Source organism: Podarcis raffonei, chromosome 2, assembly GCF_027172205.1.
Source record: "Podarcis raffonei isolate rPodRaf1 chromosome 2, rPodRaf1.pri, whole genome shotgun sequence".
In the NCBI taxonomy this organism is placed as follows: domain Eukaryota; kingdom Metazoa; phylum Chordata; class Lepidosauria; order Squamata; family Lacertidae; genus Podarcis; species Podarcis raffonei.
In genome coordinates, this window is record NC_070603.1 from 126,925,834 (window position 1) to 126,948,493 (window position 22,660).

Genomic DNA, 22,660 nt, shown 5'->3' on the forward strand with positions numbered 1-22,660 from the left:
TATTTAATCACAAAAGGAACGAAAGGAAAGGTTTCCCCCCCCTCCCCCATCAGTCATTTGCTGTACCGTATCTTGACGTATCTTCTCACAGTTTAACCTTGTCTTGTTTTCCAGAGATCTCTTCTGTTGCAGTCTTTTCTTGAAATATGTGCATTTTCCTTCTTCCAAATTGTTTCTTTTGAAGTTCTTGCAGCTAGTGGCGCGAATCAGAGACAGCGTCCAGGAGCGCCGAGATCCCACAGGAGGGCTTTGTGCCTAGTGCCCCCATCCCCTGAAAATTCGGGGCTGGTATCGGGCACAGCAGGCAAGGCAGTCCCACTCACCATCCTGAGTGGGTTAGGGAGGCTAATTTACTCCCATCATAGCCTCCAAATTACCTCGTGTGGGTTGGAGAGATGTTAATGTCGGCCATCTTCCGATGCGCCCCCTAGTGGCCCCCCTAAGTTAGATAATATCAGCCAAAAAAGGCAGTAACTCCCTTCCCTTTTTCCTCATTCACAAGTATTCATTTTGCATTGTTTAATAATTTCAGACTATCTATTCCTGAGGCTATTATAATAATTAATTAATTAATTAATTAATTAATAATACTGCCGTGGTTTGTAGGTTGTAGGTGGTGAATTGGAGAGGAAGAAAAATGGAGACAATAAGAAAATCCTCACAATGGAGAAACCATATGAATATAGTGGTAGCCCGCAAGACGAATGCCTCGCAAAACGAAAAACGCACAAGACGAAAGAGTTTTCCGTTTTTTGAGTCGTTCCGCAAGACGAATTTCCCTATGGCCTTGCTTCGCAAGACGAAAACGTCTTGCGAGTGCTTGCGAATTTGTTTCCTTTTTCTTAAAGCCACTAAGCCGTTAATAGCCGCTAAGCCGTTAATAACCGCTAAGCCATTAATAGCCGTGCTTCGCAAGACAAAAAATCCGCAAGACGAAGAAACTCGCAGAACGAATTAATTTCATCTTGCGGGGCACCACTGTATTCAGAGTGTGGAGAGAACTTTAAGCAGAGCTCCCAGTCCACTTCCCATCAAGGAAAGCTCTTTGTTCAGAAGGAGAGCCTCACTTCACACGAAAGAACTAACGGGGGGAAGAAATTAGTGCTTGAAATGTGGAAAAAGCTTCCTTCGCAGCTCCACCCACAGTTCCCATGAGATACTTCATCCAGGGGAGTGTTTGGAAAAAGCTTCATGCAGGTCAGAAACCAGATCAGTGCTTGGAATGTAGAAAGAGCTTCATTCAGTTGGTGAATCTAATTTTCCATGAAATATTTCCTCCAGGGGACTGTTTAGAATGTGGAAAAAGCTTCACCTAGGAAACCAGTCTCAATTTCCATTAAATAAAACACAGCAGGTATAATCATAGAATTTATAAAATGGTATAAGGCATATGGTATAACTGGTATTAGGAAACTTCATGAAGAATTAAGGGAAAAGATAGCGTTGACCCGGAGTAGTTACAAAATTTATGGTCTCTCCCCAAGTGTCACAGACGCTCCTCGAAAGAGAGCTTTTTTTTGTCAGAATAATTTCCTTTTCCCCAGTTTTTGGCAATTAATGTTCTCGCTGCCACTGTGGCATAAATAAATATTTCCTTATTTTCTTTTGGTATATCTACATCCAATATTCCCAATAAAAAGGCTTCTGTTTTTTGGGGGGCAAAATTTTGTTCAAATCTTTTCTTTAGTTCTTCATACACCGTATCCCAGAAGCCCTTGATTTTATCACATAGCCACCACATATGCAGAAGTGTCCCCTCTACTTGGTTACACCTCCAACATAATTTTGATTTTCTTTTATACATTTTACATATCTTGGCTGGTGTTAAATACCATCTATAAAACATCTTTATCAAATTTTCTGTTATTTCCTCACAAGCCGTAAAATTCCAACTCTCCTTCCATAATTTTTCTCATGACGTTAATTGAATAGGTTTCCCTAAATCCATAGCCAATTTGATCATTACCACCTTTACCTGCTCATCCATATCCACTCCAATAAGGTTCCATTCATTTCAAAAATTACTTTTGTTTTGTAATAATTCTTTATCCAATACTGAAATTGCAAAACCCTTTTTCTTGTCAGCTATGAAGACCTCATTTATTTGGTGATACTGGATCCACCCTGTTAGGTGGTGTTTTATTTCCTCCCGCAGTTTGGTCAGAGTCATGCTGGTAGCTTCAAGAACACTGTCCCACCATCTCGTCCTCTGTCGTCCCCTTCTCCTTGTGCCCTCCATCTTTCCCAACATCAGGGTCTTTTCTAGGGAGTCTTCTCTTCTCATGAGGTGGCCAAAGTCTTGGAGCCTCAGCTTCACAATCTGTCCTTCCAGTGAGCACTCAGGGCTGATTTCCTTCAGAATGGATACGTTTGATCTTCTTGCAGTCCATGGGGCTCTCAAAAGTCTCCTCCAGCACCAGAATTCAAAAGCATCAATTCTTTGGTGATCAGCCTTCTTTATGGTCCAACTCTCACTTCCATACATCACTACTGGGAAAATCATAGCTTTAATTATACGGACCTTTGTTGGCAAGGTGATGTCTCTGCTTTTTAAGATGCTGTCTAGGTTTGTCATTGCTTTTCTCCCAAGAAGCAGGCGTCTTTTAATTTCGTGACTGCTGTCACCATCTGCAGTTATCATGGAGCCCAAGAAAGTAAATTGTCTCACTGCCTCCATTTCTTCCCCTTCTATTTGCCAGGAGGTGATGGGACCAGTGGCCATGATCTTCGTTTTTTTGATGTTGAGCTTCAAACCATATTTTGTGCTCTTCTCTTTCACCCTCATTAAAAGGTTCTTTAATTCCTCCTCACTTTCTGCCATCAAGGTTGTGTCATCTGCATATCTGAGGTTGTTGATATTTCTTCCGGCGATCTTAATTCCGGCTTGGGATTCATCCAGCCCAGCCTTTCGCATGATGAATTCTGCATATGTTAAATAAGCAGGGAGACAATATACAGCCTTGTCGTACTCTTTTCCCAATTTTGAACCAATCAGTTGTTCCATATCCAGTTCTAACTGTAGCTTCTTGTCCCACATAGAGATTTCTCAGGAGACAGATGAGGTGATCAGGCACTCCCATTTCTTTAAGAACTTGCCATAGTTTGCTGTGGTCGACACAGTCAAAGGCTTTTGCATAGTCAATGAAGCAGAAGTAGATGTCTTTCTGGAACTCTCTAGCTTTCTCCATAATCCAGCGCATGTTTGCAATTTGGTCTCTGGTTCCTCTGCCTCTTCTAAATCCAGCTTGCACTTCTGGGAGTTCTCGGTCCACATACTGCTCAAGCCTGCCTTGTATAATTTTAAGCATAACCTTGCTAGCGTGTGAAATGAGTGCAATTGTGCGGTAGTTGGAGCATTCTTTGGCACTGCCCTTCTTTGGGATTGGGATTTAAACTGATCTTCTCCAATCCTCTGGCCACTGCTGAGTTTTCCACACTTGCTGGCATATTGAGTGTAGCACCTTAACAGCATCCTCTTTTAAAGTTTTAAATAGTTCAGCTGGAATATCATCACTTCCCCTGGCCTTGTTATTAGCACTGCTTTCTAAATAATAAGAATAATAAGAATAATAATTTATTATTTATTGTTGTTGTTTAGTCGTTTAGTCGTGTCCGACTCTTCGTGACCCCATGGACCAGAGCACGCCAGGCACTCCTGCGAGCCTCCATCCATAGTTCTTCAGGCACTCTGTCCAGCAAATCTAAATCCTTAAACCTGTTCCTCACTTCCACTGTGTATTCATAAGGGATTTGACTTAGATTGTATCTTACCGGCCCAGTGGTTTTTCCTACTTTCTTCAGTTTAAGCTTGAATTTTGCTATAAGAAGCTGATGATCTGAGCCACAGTCAGCTCCAGGTCTTGTTTTTGCTGACTGTATAGAGCTTCTCCATCTTTGGCTGCAGAGAATATAATCAAATTGATTTTGATGCTGCCCATCTGGTGATGTCCATGTGTAGAGTCGTCTCTTGTGTTGCTTGAAAAGAGTGTTTGTGATGACCAGCTTGTTCTCTTGGCAGAACTCTTATTAGCCTTTGCCCTGCTTCATTTTGATCTCCAAGGCCAAACTTGCCAGTTGTTCCTTTTATCTCTTGATTCCCTACTTTAGCATTCCAATCCCCTATAATGAGAAGAACATCCTTCTTTGGTGTCACTTCTATAAGGTGGTGTAAGTCTTCATAGAATTGGTCTATTTCAGTTTCTTCAGCACCAGTAGTTGGTGCATAAACTTGGATTACTGTGACGTTAAAAGGTCTGCCTTGGATTCGTATCGAGATCATTCTATCCTTTTTGAGATTGCATCCCAGTACAGCTTTCGCAACTCTTTTGTTGACTATGAGGGCCACTCCATTTCTTTTACGGGTTTCTTGCCCACAGTAGTAGATATGATGGTCATCCGAACTGAATTCGCCCATTCCCGTCCATTTTAGTTCACTGATGCCCAGGATGTCAATATTTATTCTTGCCATCTCATTTTTGACCACATCCAACTTACCCAGCTTCATGGTTCTCACATTCCAGGTTCCCATGCAATATTTTTCTTTACAGCATTGGACTTTCCTTTCACTTCCAGGCATATCCGCAACTGAGCGTCCTTTCGGCTTTGGCCCAGCCGCTTCATCAGCTCTGAATCTACTTGTACTTGCCCTCCGCTCTTCCTCAGTAGCATGTTGGACGCCTTCTGACCTGAGCAGCTCATCTTCCAGCGGCATAACTTTTAGATGCCTGTTGTCTTTGTCCATGGAGTTTTCTTGGCAAGGATACTAGGGTGGCTTGCCGGTTCCTGCTCCAGGTGGATCACGTTTAGTCAAAACTCTCCACCATGACCTGTCTGTCTTGGGTGGCCCTGCACAGCTTACCTCATAGCGTCTCTGAGTTATTCAAGCCCCTTCATCACAACAAGGCAGTGAAAGTGGCCCACTTCAATTCCATATTTTTCTTTCCCCCAGTTGTTGCTTCCTGAGGTGAAATCCACCAGGATTTAGGTTCTAACAGCACTTTATGTTTTTCTCATAGTCTATATATCAATTTTCCTTTTATATGATTCAAAATTGATTTCTTTCCATGTTTTAATATAATTGTCTTTAAATAGATTGGTGTTTTCATTTGTCAGCCAGATTCCCAAATACTTAGTTTTATTTACTGTTTCCAATCCTGACATTTTCTTTAGTTCTTCTTTTTCCTGTGTTGACATATTTTTTGCTAGCATACTAGTCTTATTTTTATTTAATTTAAATCCTGCCATTTCCAAATTCAAGGATTTCCCCTATTATTTCTGGTATGCTTTCCTCCAGATTTTCAATAGTTTGAATTAAATTGTCTGCAAAGGCCTTCATCTTGTGCGACTTCTTCCCCATTGTTAGACCTTTTATGCCTTGGTCACTCCTTGTTGTCATTGCTAAGAATTCTAGCACCGTAATAAAAAGTAGAGGCGAAAGGGGGCAGCCTTGCCTGGTCCCCTTACTTATTTTACTTCTCTTATTTCACTATTTAGTATCCATTTGGCTCTCTGATTTCAATATTTTGCCTCAACACCACTAATAATATTTTTTCCGAGTCCTGTTTTTTCTGTAGTTTTTTTTCCATGGAGCTCCAAGAGATGTTGTTGAAGACCTATTCCGTGTCTATCAGCATCAAAATGGCTTTTTTATCTGATCGTGCTTCTAAATAATCTAAAATATCAATTATGTTTCTCATTTTATTGTACATGTGTCTTGCCTGGTAAGAAGCCAGCCTGATCTCTGTGTATTATTTCATTCAATACTTATTTTTAATCTGTTGGCTAGGATGTTGGCAAATATTTTATAATCATTATTGAACAATGATATAGGTCTATAATTTTTGATTAGTGTTGGATCTGCTCCTTGTTTGGGTATCAGTGTGATAAATGCTTCTTCCCATGATTTCGGTATTCTTCCTTCCTTTAAAATTTGGTCCAGTACTGTTTCATTGGTTCTGATAATATATCTTCTTACTTCTTATGAAATGCCACTGATAATCCATCTGTACCTGGGGACTTTCCTATCTTTGCTTTTGAGACTTCTGCACCTCCATCATCGCTGTTGGTAGATTTAGTTGTTCTGTTTTCCAATCTGCTATTGTTGGGAGTCTATTTTGTGCTATGTAGCTGTCAGGGAACTGCCATCTGAGGCGCAGGAGGTGAAAGGGCTCACGGAGGGTGAGAGAGACCATTCAGCTGAGGAGGGAACCAGCAGGGGGAGAAGTGGAGTTCCAAGGGAAAGTGAGTCGGAGGGAGGGCTCAGAGACACTTCAAGCGAGAACAGTGGGGAGGTTTCAGGACCTCCTATAGGGACACCCACTCCTCGCCGGAAACTGTCACGCCGAGAGTCCAGAAGACGCGTTTCCGTTAAGGAGCTTTTATGCTGGAAGAAGTTCCATAAATGCCCACTGTCCGATTCTACGAGCGACTGATGGAGCCATGCTTAAGGAGCTCCGTCACAGACAGAGGTTTGTGGACTTAGCCAAACTCTGAGGGACTAGGATTTTACGCACAAGCAGCTCACCATCCCATCACAGCAATCGGACAGACCCTGAAAGCAGCTTGTGCAGAGAGGCATCATGAGCAACCCAGCCAGAGCCGGGGGAGCAGGAGGAGCTGGAGAGGGTCCAAGCCTGGAAGAAAGGTACTGGGTGTTGGAAGTCCAGCTAGCACTGCAAACGGCGAGGCTAGAGGAAAGGAGGGCGCAGGATGCAGAAAAGGCAAAAGGCGCTACACTAGCAAGAAAGATGCCAGGATTGGTGCAGAAGTTTGGGGGGGACCCCAGGAACTACCAAGCCTTTAGGACAGAGATGCAGTATGCTCTCGAGCTGCAGTTTAATGACTTTCCCGACGAGGCATCGCGAGTGGCGTTTGTGATTGGCCATCTCGAGGGGGGGGCGAGAGACTGGGTCAGACCCCTGATGGCAGGGAATAGTGAAATGCTGAAGGACACGAGGAAGTTTTTTCGCGCCATGGATTTGATGTTTTCCAGCGAGATTGAACAGGGACTGGTGCGCAGACAATTGATGGCTTGTAAACAGGGGAGCCGATCGGTTCGTGAGTACTGGACTGAGTTTACAATGTTGATACATAAATTGGGGTGGGACCTATCGGCGGAACCCATTCAAATGCTCTTTGAAGAGGGGCTTTCTTCGGCGGTGAAAGACGAACTTTCCCGGGCGCCCAGGGCGGAGTCTATGGACCAGCTGACCAAATCAGCGCTGACCATTGGAGCGCGCCAGGAGGCAAGAGCCTTGGAGAAGCGGGAGGGGAAAGGAGAGCGTTGGAGGGATTTCCACATTCCAGAGATTCCGGAGCCAAATCTCCCGCCAGGAGAGCCGATGGAAGTTGGAACAGCGCGCGCGCGCGCAGTTTCAAATCCCAGTGAAGGGAGGAAGAAGGAGGGAAAGAGCGCCAAGAAATGTTATCTCTGCCAGCAGCCAGGTCACTTTGCCAGAGTCTGCCCGCAAAGAAAGGAATGGCAAGGGATGGCGGGAGCTGTTGGGGGGAAGGAGGAGGGAGTCCAGGAGCCAGTAAAAGCCAACGCCTGGCTGCCACCGTCAGGGCACTGCAGCCAGGCCAAGGAGCAGTAAAAGTGCCCACTCCGGAACCTCCAAGGCCAGCCCTGGTAATAGAGGTGTTGCTAGAGCTGGCAAACGGATACCCACTAAAGACAAAGGCGCTGTTGGACTCAGGCAGCTCCTGTAATTTTATGAGCAAGGAGTTTGCAGCTGAACACCAGATACAGATACTCCCTTTAAGCAACCCCCTGCAGGTGACCACGATCGATGGGAGGGAGCTGTTGGGAGGAGAAGTTAGCCTACAGACCGTCCCAATGGTTATGAGGGTGGCCAGGCACACAGAAAGGATAGCGTTCAATGTGGCCACCCTGGGAGGGGCTCCCGTTATTTTGGGAATGAGCTGGCTAGCGTTGCATGATCCGCTAGTGGGCTGGCATCAGAGAGTGGTTTCCTTTGGGTCAGCACATTGCCTGGAACACTGCAGAGAGGGAAAGGGGCCAGAAGGGGCAAAAGCCTTTCTAGCAGGGACAGAAGTGACGGACAAAGGGAAGGTGCCCAAACAATACGCTGACCTGAGCAAGGTCTTCAGCGAAAGGGAAGCAGATAAACTACCACCGCATAGAGCCTTTGACTGCCAAATTAACCTGGTCCCTGGGGCCCAGCTCCCTGTGGGCAAGCTGTACACCATGTCAGACAGGGAAATGCAGGAGTTAAGGGAGTTTATTGATAAAAACCTGAAGAGGGGCTTCATCAGAGAGTCCAGAGCGGTGGGGGGGAGCCCAGTGTTTTTTGTGGACAAAAAAAACACGGATAAACCCAGGCTTGTAGTGGACTACCGGAGGCTAAATGCCGTGTCAGAACCAGTGACTTTCCCCATGCCCAGGATTGATGACATTTTGACCAGGGTGAGGAAGGGAAAGATATTCACGAAATTGGACCTGAGAGGGGCATACAACCTGATACGAATGAGGAAAGGGGATGAATGGAAAACCACCATGTTCACCCCTTTGGGGGCTTTTGAATATTTAGTTATGCCATTCGGATTGCAATCAGGCTCCGCATGTTTTCAGTCACTCATGAACCATGTCCTGGGACCTTTGCTCTACAAGAATTGCGTGGCCTTCCTCGATGACGTGCTGATATATTCAGAAAATGAGGAGCAGCATGTAAAGGATGTCAGGGAAGTGCTGAGCCAACTGCAAGCAAACCAGCTGTGGGTGAAATTGGAGAAGTGTCAGTTTCACACCAAGGAGGTGGAATTCCTGGGGTACCGCTTATCAGACAAGGGATTAGCCATGGATCCAGGCAAGGTCCAGGCGGTGCTGGAATGGAAGCCACCGAAAACGAAAAAGGATGTGCAAAGGTTCTTAGGGTTTGGGAACTTTTACCGTAAATTCATCAAGAACTTTGCCCACTTAACGGCTCCCATCACGGACTGTCTCAGCAGCAAGAAGAAATTCGTTTGGACGGCGGAGGCGGAGCAAGCATTTGAGGAATTGAAAAGGGCATTCGCTTCGGAAGAACAGCTCCTGCATGTGGATTTACAAAAACCCATGAGAGTGGAAACTGATGCCTCAGACCGGGCGGTGGGGGCGGTGCTGCTTCAGCCGGGGAGCAATAAGTCGGAGTGGAGACTGTGTGCCTTCTTTTCGCGTAAGCTGAACAAATCCGAGAGGAACTACACCGTATATGATCGAGAACTACTCGCCATTCACGAAGCGTTCCGGAGATGGAGACATTTACTAATTGGCGCACAGCATAAGGTGCAAGTGTGTACGGACCACAAGAATCTGGAGTATTGGAGAACGGCACGAGTGCTCAACCAACGACAAGTGAGGTGGGCCCAGGAGTTCTCCAAATTCCATTTTGAAATTTGCTATGTGCCAGGTCCAGAAAACATCAGAGCGGACGCTCTCTCACGAAAACCTGAATATTTGGAGGGGGAGGGAGCGCCTGAAGAGAGACATATTATCCCAGAGGACCACTGGGTGTGTGGGGCGGCCTGGGTGGGGCAAAGGGAACTGGTAGAGGGAACGGTAAATGATGAATACGCCCAGGATAAGCTCAGAGGTTTAAGGAGAGAGGGAGAAGACCCCGGAGGTTTTGAAGAAAGAAACGGGGCATTGTATTACAAAGGGGCTCTATATATACCCGAAGGGGAATTGAGGGGGAGAGTACTCAAACAGCTGCACGACAATCCCACAGCGGGGCATTTTGGGCAACACAAGACCATGTGGTTGGTGACCAGGGAGTTTTGGTGGCCCAAGGTGAGGGAGGATGTACGGGAGTATGTGAGAAGGTGTGACCAATGCCAGAGAGCCAAAGGAGAAAGGCGGGCGCCAGCGGGGTTATTAGAACCGTTACCCACACCAGAACGACCGTGGGAGGCGGTATCGATAGATTTTATGACTGATCTGCCTAAATCCCAGGGGGAAACCGCCATACTAGTCGTAGTAGACCTGTTAACTAAGATGGGTCACTTTGTAGCTTGCTCACATGCAGTCACGGCGGAAGAGACAGCGAAATTGTTTGTAGAACATATTTTTAGGCTGCATGGCGCCCCCTTGAGGGTGGTCTCCGACAGAGGGAAACAGTTCACGTCCAGATTCTGGAGGAAACTTATGAGCTTGTTGCACGTAGAGGTCAACTTTTCGACTGCCAGGCACCCTGAGACCAATGGGCAGGCAGAGAGGGCAAACGGTATCCTCCAACAATACCTGAGGTGTTATGTCAATGACAGAGAGAACGATTGGGTCGAAAAGTTGGCGCTAGCGGAATTTGCTTACAATAATGCGGAGAATGTGTCCACCGGGATGAGCCCCTTTTTGGCTAATTATGGGTGCCACCCCAGGGCGTTTCCAGGGGGAGGAGGGGAGAGATGGAGTGTCCCGGCCGCTGAACATTTTGTAGAAGAAATGGAAGCGATCCATCGTCAACTCCAACTCAACTTAGAAAGGGCCAAAGAAGAATATAAGAGGCAGGCAGACAAGAGCAGAAGGGAAGGTGAAACCATTAGGGTGGGGAGCCAGGTCTGGCTATCAACCCAAGGGTTGCCGTTCAAGGGGGGTTGCAAGAAATTGAGACCCAAAAGATTGGGACCATTTGAGGTCATCCAACAGGTCAACCCAGTGGCTTTCAGACTCCGGTTACCGAACCACATGAAACTGCACCCAGTATTCTACAGGTCATTACTGTCACCATATAGGGGGGAAGGTGAAGGGGTATCCACACGGGGGCCAGTCTTAGAAGAAAGGGAAAGCAGCAACCATGTGGCGGAAATCATCGACTCCAGGTGGAAGGGGAATCAGGTGGAGTATTTGGTCGCGTGGGAAGGGGAACCGGAGTCGGAAAACACCTGGGTGACGGCAGAGGAGGTCAGTGACGAGATCTTGATCGAAACGTTCCACCGAAGGTTCCCCAGGAAACCTCAGCCAGTAGCGAGGTTCAGGAGGGAGTACTTTGGCACCACCGACGATGAGGAGGAACTGGAAGGATTCAGGGAATCGGAGTTGGAAGAAGGAACAGACTCCGATGAGGAGGAGTACTTGGAAACAGGAAACAGCAACAGGTGGAGGGAAGTGTTCGAAACTTCGGAAGATGAGGGAGGATCTTTCAGGGGTTTTGCTCCCTCGCCTCCCGCAGAGGAGGGGAGGGAAGGGGGTGAAGGGGGCCCTGGAGGGGAGGTGGATGTCAGGGAACTGCCATCTGAGGCGCAGGAGGTGAAAGGGCTCACGGAGGGTGAGAGAGACCATTCAGCTGAGGAGGGAACCAGCAGGGGGAGAAGTGGAGTTCCAAGGGAAAGTGAGTCGGAGGGAGGGCTCAGAGACACTTCAAGCGAGAACAGTGGGGAGGTTTCAGGACCTCCTGTAGGGACACCCACTCCTCGCCGGAAACTGTCACGCCGAGAGTCCAGAAGACACGTTTCCGTTAAGGAGCTTTTATGCTGGAAGAAGTTCCGTAAACGCCCACTGTCCGATTCAACGAGCGACTGATGGAGCCATGCTTAAGGAGCTCCGTCACAGACAGAGGTTTGTGGACTTAGCCAAACTCTGAGGGACTAGGATTTTACGCACAAGCAGCTCACCATCCCATCACAGTATCTTTCCATTTCCTTTTGGTCTTCTTCTTCATTGTAAAATTTCCTATAGTAATTTAATTTTTCTTTTCATATTTCTTTAGGGTCTTCAATTATTTTTCATTTCTCAATTACTCTTTTTGTTTTTTCTTCAATTGCCATGCAAGTAGCCTACCTGATTTATTGGCACCACTGGAGAGGTATAGAAATGGGGCTTCTGTTGGGAAGGGGCTGCCCCATTTGTGCTTCTCCGGGGGCAGGAGAATATATAGGCAGGAGAATCCCTGCAGGGCCTCTGAGGCTCCCTTTGCTTCTTCCTCTCTCCCAGGACCCTGCAGCTTGTTTTGGATCCTCGACTCCTCAGGAAGGATGAAAGACACGGATCCTGCAAACCTAGCAAGGATGGAAGGGGGAAGATGGACGGTTGACCTGGTTCGGCTGTCTCCTGCATCCCTCCTCTCAACCTCTGAGCGTTCCCTCCCAGGGACCTCCAAGAGATCTGGTGAGTTCCAGGGAAGGGGAGATGGGGACCTGGATGGATGGAGCCAGAGAGGAATTGGGGTGGGGGGGAGGCAGGCGGATGGAGATGGAGAAGGGGAGCACCTTTTCTGCCTCCCCCACCTGCCTGCCTGCTCCTTTGTCATCTGCAGGCAATTTGAGCCAGGAATAGATCACAGCTCACCGGCCACCACAGCTCAAAAGGTCTAAAACCAGTTCTGTGATCTGAATGCCCTGCCAATGTCAGACAACTCACTGATCCTGCTTTGCAGTTTGAATGCAGATGGGGCCTCTGTGTGTTGTCTTTTTCTTTTTGGAAAAACTTCTTATTTGCTTTTAAAAACAAGGATCATAGGACTAATAAATGATACAAATATGTAGACTAAGTCTTCGCATGCCATTTGCATATCAAAAATAGCAGAATAAATTTGCAGGAATATCTATAACATATGGCTCATCATTAGTGGTCAGTGTATGAGTTCTGTCAGGCTTGTTGTTTTTGCTTCTGTTTGCATTTGATTGACCAAAGAGATGACTGACCTTGGAGATGGAGTGGATTCCAGGATTGAGCCAGAACAAAATCCATTCCAGATAAAAGCCAAGCAATATGTCAGTAAATACCAGCCAACCAAGGCAGTGAAAACTATAGAGAGGCCCCACATCTAACTATTTTTAGTTCTTCCTCTATCACAAGCATTCATTAACTTGGTTCAATGATCTGGAGCTCCATTTCCTCCTGAGGCTCTAATTCGCTTCTCTTTTCATTGCAGATGGAGATGAACTGGAAGGGAAGAACAAGGGGGACCACAAGAGAATCCACATAGTGGAAAAGTCATATAAACATTCGGAGTGTGGAGAGAACATCCGTCAGAGCTCCCAGGACACCTCCCGTCAAAGAAAGAGCTTCGTTCAGAGGGATAGCCTCACTTCACACAACAAAGGACAGAGCAGGGAGAAACCCTATCAGTGCTTGGAATGTGGGAAGAGCTTCAGTCAGAAGGCCCATCTCAATTCTCATCTATTAATTCATACAGGAGAGAAACCCTATCAGTGCTTGGTATGTGGGAAGAGCTTTAATCAAAGCGCACATCTCACTTCCCATCAAAGAATTCATACCGGGGAGAAACCCTATCAGTGCTTGGAATGTGGAAAGAGCTTCAGTCAAAGCAGCTCTCTCACTTGCCATCAAAGAATTCATACAGGGGAGAAATCCTATCAGTGCTTGGAATGTGGGAAGAGCTTTAATCAAAGCGCACATCTCACTTCCCATCAAAGAATTCATACCGGGGAGAAACCCTATCAGTGCTTCGAATGCGGGAAGAGCTTCGGGGATGGGGCCAAACTCACTTTGCATCAAAGAACTCATACAGGAGAAAAACCCTATCAGTGCTTCGAATGTGGAAAGAGCTTCACTCACAGCCACCATCTGACTTCCCATCACAGAATTCATACAGGGGAGAAACCCTATCAGTGCTTGGAATGTGGGAAACGCTTCAGTCAAAGCGCCAATCTCACTTCCCATCGAAGAATTCATACAGGGGAGAAACCCTATCAATGCTTGGAATGTGGGAAGAGCTTTCATCAGAAAGGTGATCTCACTTCCCATCGAAGAATTCATACAGGGGAGAAACCCTATCAGTGCTTGAAATGTGGAAAGAGCTTCAAAAGCACCTACCATCTCACCCACCATCAAAGAATTCATACAGAGGGGAAACCAAGAAAGAGAAATAAAACAAAAAATATTAAATAACCCTTACAAAATACAATTGTATAGAAAGGAAAAAGGGGGGGAATACACTAAAAATACTGTTTATGACCTTTGTATCATATATATCATATCATTCGTCAACACATAGAAAGGCAGGCTCCCCCACCTCTCCCCTGCGTGACCCCCCCTTCTCCCCGTATCCCACCCTGAGAGATCCTTCCTCCCCTGCGTTCCTTGCAGGTCCCGCCCACCTTCAAGTGTCCTCTTCCTATGTGTGTCCTCCTAAATTCAAAATAAAGGAATCTTAATATAAAATATAAAAAATATAGAAAATACAAAAAAAAAAGATGATACCCTTCCCATCTGGCTGGGTTTCCCCAGTCACTCTGGCAGCTTCCAACAAAATATTAAAATACAGTAATGCATCAAATATTAAAAGCTTCTCTAAACAGGGCTGCCTTCAGATGTCTTCTAAAAGTCTGGTAGTTGCTTTTTCCTTTGACATCTGCTGGGAGGGTGTTCCACAGGGCAGGCACCGAAAAGAAAACTCCCATCTCAGTCTGAAAATCATTTGTAGCAACAATTATTCATAATCTGCACTCCAGAATAAACCCAGCTGTATTTAGCATACAGTGGTGTAGTGGTTAAGAGCGGTAGATTCGTAATCTGGGGAACCAGGTTCGCTTCCCCGCTCCTCCACATGCAGCTGCTGGGTGACCTTGGGCCAGTCACACATCTCTGAAGTCTCTCAGCCCCACTCATCTCACAGAGTGATAAAGCGGGAAATCAAATCCAAACTCTTCTTCTTATCCTCTTCACCAAGATGACACTTTCCCTTCATTTCCCTCCCTAGCCCAGCTTTCAAATCTCAATCAACTCAAGACAGTCTAATAATCCAAATTAGTATTTCTGCAGTTTCTAGTTCCAGTTTCTATAAAGCCTTTGAAAAACTGTTCCAACAAATCTCAGCCAAGTCACAATGGAAAATTCTGCTCTCTTATAATGTTCATCCAATCCTGCTTCCTCTTCTTTCTTCTTTTCCTAATCTTTGGACATTTTAATCCACTGGGGATGGGGAAGCAGGCATCTTAATTCCCTTTCCTCAAACGAGATCACAGCTTGCCTTGTTCACCGTTTCAGGAGTTGCTTTGCATTCTCTGCCGCTCATTCCCACACCAGCTCAGCCCAACCTCCTCTTTCCCTGGGGCTCTTTCTCTCTCCTCCTGCTCTTCCCTCGCCTGCTCAAAACAACCTTCTGCCTCTCCCAGCGACTCCTTTCCAACGACTCCCACCTTGTGACCCACACATTCCCCTCCGTCTCTTTTTCTGGGTCTTCAATGCCAAGGCGCTGCAGAAGCTTCTTTGGAGTGGATGCATCTTGTGATGGGATGGTGAGCTGCTTGTGCGTAAAATCCTAGTCCCTCAGAGTTTGGCTAAGTCCACAAACCTCTGTCTGTGACGGAGCTCCTTAAGCATGGCTCCATCAGTCGCTCGTTGAATCGGACAGTGGGCGTTTACGGAACTTCTTCCAGCATAAAAGCTCCTTAACGGAAACGTGTCTTCTGGACTCTCGGCGTGACAGTTTCCGGCGAGGAGTGGGTGTCCCTATAGGAGGTCCTGAAACCTCCCCACTATTTTCGCTGGAAGTGTCTCTGAGCCCTCCCTCCGACTCACTTTCCCTTGGAACTCCACCTCTCCCCCTGCTGGTTCCCTCCTCAGCTGAATACTCTCTCTCACCCTCCATGAGCCCTTTCACCTCCTGCGCCTCAGATGGCAGTTCCCTGACATCCACCTCCCCTCCAGGGCCCCCTTCACCCCCTTCCCTCCCCTCCTCTGCGGGAGGCGAGGGAGCAAAACCCCTGAAAGAACCTCCCTCATCTTCCGAAGTTTCGAACACTTCCCTCCACCGGTTGCTGTTTCCGGTTTCCAAGTACTCCTCCTCATCGGAGTCTGTTCCTTCTTCCAACTCCGATTCCCTGAATCCTTCCAGTTCCTCCTCATCGTCGGTGGTGCCAAAGTACTCCCTCCGGAACCTCGCTACTGGCTGAGGTTTCCTGGGGAACCTTTGGTGGAACGTTTCGATCAAGATCTCGTCACTGACCTCCTCTGCCGTCACCCAGGTGTTTTCCGACTCCGGTTCCCCTTCCCACGCGACCAAATACTCCACCTGATTCCCCTTCCACCTGGAGTCGATGATCTCCGCCACATGGTTTCTGCTTTCCCTTTCTTCTAAGACTGGCCCCCGTGTGGATACCCCTTCACCTTCCCCCCTATATGGTGACAGTAATGACCTGTAGAATACTGGGTGCAGTTTCATGTGGTTCGGTAACCGGAGTCTGAAAGCCACTGGGTTGACCTGTTGGATGACCTCAAATGGTCCCAATCTTTTGGGTCTCAATTTCTTGCAACCCCCCTTGAACGGCAACCCTTGGGTTGACAGCCAGACCTGACTCCCCACCCTAATGGTTTCACCTTCCCTTCTGCTCTTGTCTGCCTGCCTCTTATATTCTTCTTTGGCCCTTTCTAAGTTGAGTTGGAGTTGACGATGGATCGCTTCCATTTCTTCTACAAAATGTTCGGCGGCCGGGACACTCCATCTCTCCCCTCCTCCCCCTGGAAACGCCCTGGGGTGGCATCCATAATTAGCCAAAAAGGGGCTCATCCCGGTGGACACATTCTCCGCATTATTGTAGGCAAATTCCGCTAGCGCCAACTTTTCGACCCAATCGTTCTCTCTGTCATTGACATAACACCTCAGGTATTGTTGGAGGATACCGTTTGCTCTCTCCGCCTGCCCATTGGTCTCAGGGTGCCTGGCAGTCGAAAAGTTGACCTCTACGTGCAACAAGCTCATAAGTTTCCTCCAGAACCTGGACGTGAACTGTTTCCCTCTGTCGGAGACCACCCTCAAGGGGGCGCCATGCAGCCTAAAAATATGTTCTATAAACAATTTCGCTGTCTCTTCCGCTGTGACTGCATGTGAGCAAGCTACAAAGTGACCCATCTTAGTTAACAGGTCTACTACGACTAGTATGGCGGTTTTCCCCTGGGATTTAGGCAGATCAGTCATAAAATCTATCGATACCGCCTCCCACGGTCATTCTGGTGTGGGTAACGGTTCTAATAACCCCGCTGGCGCCCGCCTTTCTCCTTTGGCTCTCCGGCATTGGTCACACCCTCTCACATACTCCCGTACATCCTCCCTCACCTTGGGCCACCAAAACTCCCTGGTCACCAACCACATGGTCTTGTGTTGCCCAAAATGCCCCGCTGTGGGGTTGTCGTGCAGCTGTTTGAGTACTCTCCCCCTCAATTCCCCTTCGGGTATATATAGTGCCCCTTTGTAATACAATGCCCCGTTTCTTTCTTCAAAACCTCCGGGGTCTTCTCCCTCTCTCCTTAAACCTCTGAGCTTATCCTGGGCGTATTCATCATTTACCGTTCCCTCTACCAGTTCCCTTTGCCCCACCCAGGCTGCCCCACACACCCAGCGGTCCTCTGGGATGATATGTCTCTCTTCAGGCACTCCCTCCCCCTCCAAATATTCAGGTTTGCGTGAGAGAGAGTCCGCTCTGATGTTTTCTGGACCTGGCACATAGCAAATTTCAAAATGGAATTTGGAGAACTCCTGGGCCCACCTCACTTGTCGTTGGTTGAGCACTCGTGCCGTTCTCCAATACTCCAAATTCTTGTGGTCCGTACACACTTGCACCTTATGCTGTGCGCCAATTAGTAAATGTCTCCATCTCCGGAACGCTTCGTGAATGGCGAGTAGTTCTCGGTCATATATGGTGTAGTTCCTCTCGGATTTGTTCAGCTTACGCGAAAAGAAGGCACACGGTCTCCATTCCGACTTATTCCTCCCCGGCTGAAGCACCACCGCCCGGTCTGAGGCATCAGTTTCCACTCTCATGGGTTTTTGTAAATCCACATGCAGGAGCTGTTCTTCCGAAGCGAATGCCCTTTTCAATTCCTCAAATGCTTGCTCCACCTCCGCCGTCCAAACGAATTTCTTCTTGCTGCTGAGACAGTCCGTGATGGGAGCCGTTAAGTGGGCAAAGTTCTTGATGAATTTACGGTAAAAGTTCCCAAACCCTAAGAACCTTTGCACATCCTTTTTCGTTTTCGGTGGCTTCCATTCCAGCACCGCCTGGACCTTGCCTGGATCCATGGTGTCAGAGGCTCAGGAGCAGAAGAGCAGGGGAGAGAGCAAATAGAGAGCGGAGGAGAGGAATCAGAGGGGAGCGTAGGGGAATATGACAGTGGACCGAGAGATTCCATGAGCTTCTCCAGCGAATCAGAAGATTCCCAGGAGGGGGCGCCTATGGTGAGGGCGAGGCGAATCCCAGGGGGGACGATCCATAAACAAGGAACCAGAGGGGAGTCCCAAAGGAGTAGCGGAGGAGTAGGGCCAGTTCCCCCACCAGAGCACAGTGGGGGGGAAGAGTCACGTGAGTCAGGACCAGCTTCTCCTCCAGCGGGGAGAGAAGATGAGTCAGGGGTAACCACGCCCCCATCGGGGAGTGGGGAGACGGAGGGAAGGCCAGGTCCAGCTAGCCTCCCCGAAAGGGGGAGCAGTGACACAAGTGTAACGGTCAGAAGGAAAGTGGGAGGCTGCGCGCGCGCGCCAAGTTCAAATGTGGAGGAGCGCGGGACAGCAGAAAACCCGGATTGGGAGCCAGGTCCTAAAGCCCGAAAGAGGGGGGGGGGAGTCGGGAGAATCAGCGTCAGAAGAATCTCGGAGGGCTGAGACTCTGACTAGCAGAAGGACCAGAGAAAGAAGGAACAGAGGAAGAGGTGGAGTAAGGCTAGAATCTTAAGCTGGTGTCAGGGGGGAGGAGATTCAGATGGGACTTCTACGGTCTGATGGATAGATGTAGCGTTGCGCGCTGCGCGTCTGGAAATGAGACTGAACTTCAATAAAGACTTTTTAACTTGAGCAAGAAGCAGCGTTGGTCTTGTGTGAGCTGGGACCTTGGGCAGCGCTGACACATGGCTAATCCCTTGTCTGATAAGCGGTACCCCAGGAATTCCACCTCCTTGGTGTGAAACTGACACTTCTCCACTTTCACCCACAGCTGGTTTGCTTGCAGTTGGCTCAGCACTTCCCTGACATCCTTTACATGCTGCTCCTCATTCTCTGAATATATCAACACGTCATCGAGGAAGGCCACGCAATTTTTTCCCCCCCATAATATTTTATTAAGTTTTTCCATAATATCTCCAATACAATACAATTTTAAACATCACATATTTAAACTTATTGGACCTCCCTCAACTCCTCTGACAATCATCCATGCTTAAATTCCTATCTACACATTCCTTAATTATAGTATCACCTTTTGATACATTTTTCCATCCTCTTTTTCATTTTTGCGATATTCCTTATTTTTTTCCACAAAGCTTCTTTAAAACACACTAGCGTTGTATTTTCCTCACATGCAGTTTTCAAATAATCTCTAAATTTTCCCCAGTCCTCTAAAAATTTATGGTCTCTCTGAAGTCTGATTTTTCCAGTTAATTTGTCAAGTTCTGCAAAATTTGTTAGTTTTGCTCTCCATTCTTCCAGGGTTGGAAGTTCTTCCTGCTTCCACCTTTGGGCCAACAATATTCTCGCAGCTGTTATTGCGTATTGAAAGAGTTTACAGTCCCTCCTATTTATATCGTTTTTAGTTATTCCCAATAGGAAGGTCTCTGGTTTCTTTACAAAGCTATATTTCAGCATTTTCTTTAACTCTTTGTAAACCATTTCCCAGAATCCCTTCACTTTTTTGCACTCCCACCACATATGTATAAATGTACCCTCCTTCTCCCCACATTTCCAACATTTGTTACAAATTTTGTACATTTTTGCTAATTTAGCTGGGGTCATATACCATCTGTATACCATCTTCATAGTGTTCTCTTTCAGCGTAATACATGCTGTAAACTTCAGGTTTTCATTCCATATTTTTCGCCAATCTTCCAAATCTATACTATACCCTAAATCTCTGGCCCAGTGAATCATTACTGCTTTAACTTCCTCATCCATCGTGTGCCATTCCAATAAAATTTTATACATTTTTGAAATTATCTTACAATCATTATTAACAATTTCTGTTTGGAATTTCGAATCTTTTTCTCTATACCCTCTTTCTTTCACATCCTTTTTAAACATATCACTTATCTGATAGTAGTGCAGCCAATCAAATACATGTTCTTTTACTTGCTCATATGGTTTCAATCTCCATTTCCCATCTTCTTTTACCACCAAGTCTCCGTAAGTAATCCAATTACTTCTCATATTAATTTTCTTGACTCCCATAACCTCTAATGGGGATAACCAATGTGGGACCCCCATTTCTAATATATTCTTATATCTGTCCCACACTTCCATTAACGATTTCCGGAAGATGTGGTTTTCAAACGATTTATAACCCATTTTCTTCCCTTGCCATAAATGCGCATGCCACCCAAATCTAATATCAAAGCCCTCTAAATCCAGTAGTTTGGTATTTTTGAGTTTTATCCATTCTTTTATCCAGCAAAGACATGATGCCTCATAGTATAGTTTTAAATCTGGCAGGGCAAAGCCTCCTCTTTCTTTTGCATCTGTTAATAGTTTATATTTGATTCTCGGCTTTTTGCCCTGCCAGATATATCTTGAAATCATTCTTTGCCATTCCTCAAATATCCTTACTCCTTTTAATATTGGGATCATCTGAAATAAGAATAGCATCTTTGGGAGCACGCTCATCTTGACCATTGAGATTCTACCCCAAAGGGATAATTTTAACCTTCCCCATCCCTCCAGATCTTTCTTGATTCGATTCCACACCGGAACATAATTATTTTGAAACAAGTCAATATTTTTTGGAGTTAACCATATTCCCAAATATTTAACCTTTTTAACAATTTCAATACCCATTTGTTGCTGCAGCACTTCAATCATTGTTTGATCCATATTTTTGATTATAATTTTAGTTTTTTTCCTATTTAACTTAAAGCCTGCCACGTCACCAAACTTTTCAATCTCTTCTAACACTTCAAATGCACTATTCATTGGATCTTCCACCATTATTACCAAATCGTCGGCAAAGGCCTTAACTTTATATTCATTTTGGCCTACTGTCACCCCCTTTATCCTTTCATTTTTCCTGATTGAATTCAGAAAAACCTCCAAGACCATTATAAACAACAGAGGTGAGAGCGGACAGCCCTGTCTAGTACCTTTTGATATTTTAATTTCTTCTGTTATCACATTATTCACTATCAATTTCGCCTTTTGTTCAGTGTATATTGCCTTGATTCCATTAAAGAAATAATTCCCCAGTTCCATATATTCCATATTTTTCAACATAAAGTCCCATGATACGTTGTCAAATGCCTTTTCGGCATCAACAAACATTAGCATTGCCCGTCTCTCGTTCCTGGCTGTCAGATATTCTAAAGTATTTATTATATTCCTCACATTATCTCTCATCTGTCTGCCAGGAAGGAAACCCGCTTGATCCTCATGAATGATTTCTTGTAAGACCTTTTTTAATCTCTTCGCCATTATTCCTGCAAAGATTTTATAATCCGTATTTACCGTATTTTTCGCTCTATAACACGCACCTGACCATAACACGCACATCGTTTTTAGAGGAGGAAAACAAGGGAAAAAACATTCTGAATGAAACAGTGGATGTATCATTTTTGTGCTTCATGCTGTGGCCACAGACATGTGATCTGATGGTGAATTTGCGGTGACCCAATGCAAAAATCCTGAGAATTCCTGTGGATCCATGCTTTGTAACCACGTTTTTGCACCATTGCAGCCCCAGGCAACAGTGGGTGCGTGATTTTTCTGGTGCAGGCTGTAGCCATGGACATGCTATGTGATCTGATGGTGAATTTGGGGTGACCCAATGCAAAGATCCTGAGAATCCCTGTGGATCCATGCTTTGTAACCACATTTTTGCACCATTGCAACCCCAGGCAACAGTGGGTGCGTGATTTTTTTGGTGCAGGCTGTAGCCATGGACATGCTATGTGATCTGATGGTCAATTTGGGGTGACCCAATGCAAAGATCCTGAGGATCCATGTGGATCTATGCTTTGTAACCACATTTTAAGTGGGGAGCGAAGGAAAAACAAAGAAGGGACATGAGAGGGGTGTGCAGAGAAGCAGCTGGCTAAGAATGCAGGAGAGGGATTTAACGGGAGGGAGGAAAGAAAGGCAAAAGTTTCCCCCCACCCAAGCCAGCCATATCTCTCTCTCTCTCTCTCTCCCCCCCTCCCCCCTCTCTCTCTCCCTCCCCCCTCTCTCCCTTCCCCCCCCCTCTCCCTCCCCCCCTCTCTCTCCCTCTCCCCCAGCAGCACCGGAGCACAGAGAGGAATTAGCTTTCCCCTCTGCTTGCCTGGAGGGGAGGGGCTTTCCCTGCTCTTTGTTCCGTTTCAGCAAACACAGCAACGAAACAGAGGAGGGTGGGCAGTAAGACCCTGAGGCAGAATGCAGGAAAGCAACAGCTTCCTCTCTCACGGAGCTCCCTCCTCCCTGATGCGCGCGAGTGGATTTTTGCCTGATTTTTCGGCTCCAGGGACCACACATTCGCTCAATAACACGCACAGACATTTCCCCTTCCTTTTTAGGAGAAAAAATCTGCGTGTTATAGAGGGAAAAATACGGTAATAGGGAAATCGGTCTATAGTTCTTTACTGTGTTTGGTCCGCATCCTCTTTTGGAATAAAGGTTATAAATGCATCTTTCCATGTCTCCGGAATCTCTCTCTCTTTTAAGATGTTATTCATTACTTCTTTTAATGGTGTTGTTAGAGCTGTACTCAACTCTTTATAATACCTTGCTGTGAACCCATCTGGTCCTGGGGATTTCCCATT

The 22,660-nt window shown here is 46.4% G+C and overlaps 1 protein-coding gene across 11 annotated transcripts in view; it reads left to right on the plus strand.

Moving 5' to 3' along the window:
• LOC128409528 (zinc finger protein 883-like) overlaps positions 1–22,660 on the plus strand; it is a 451,816-nt gene that overhangs the window by 298,555 nt on the left and 130,601 nt on the right. For 8 of the 11 annotated variants that reach the window (XM_053380055.1, XM_053380058.1, XM_053380057.1 and 5 more), the window contains one exon: positions 11,924–12,097. The exons of 1 other annotated variant lie outside the window; for it this stretch is intronic. In XM_053380055.1, coding sequence (XP_053236030.1) covers positions 11,924–12,097 — 174 coding nt within the window. The remainder of the gene's footprint in view (positions 1–11,923; positions 12,098–22,660) is intronic. 2 more of the 11 variants (XM_053380064.1, XM_053380063.1) reach the window with 2 other exon arrangements.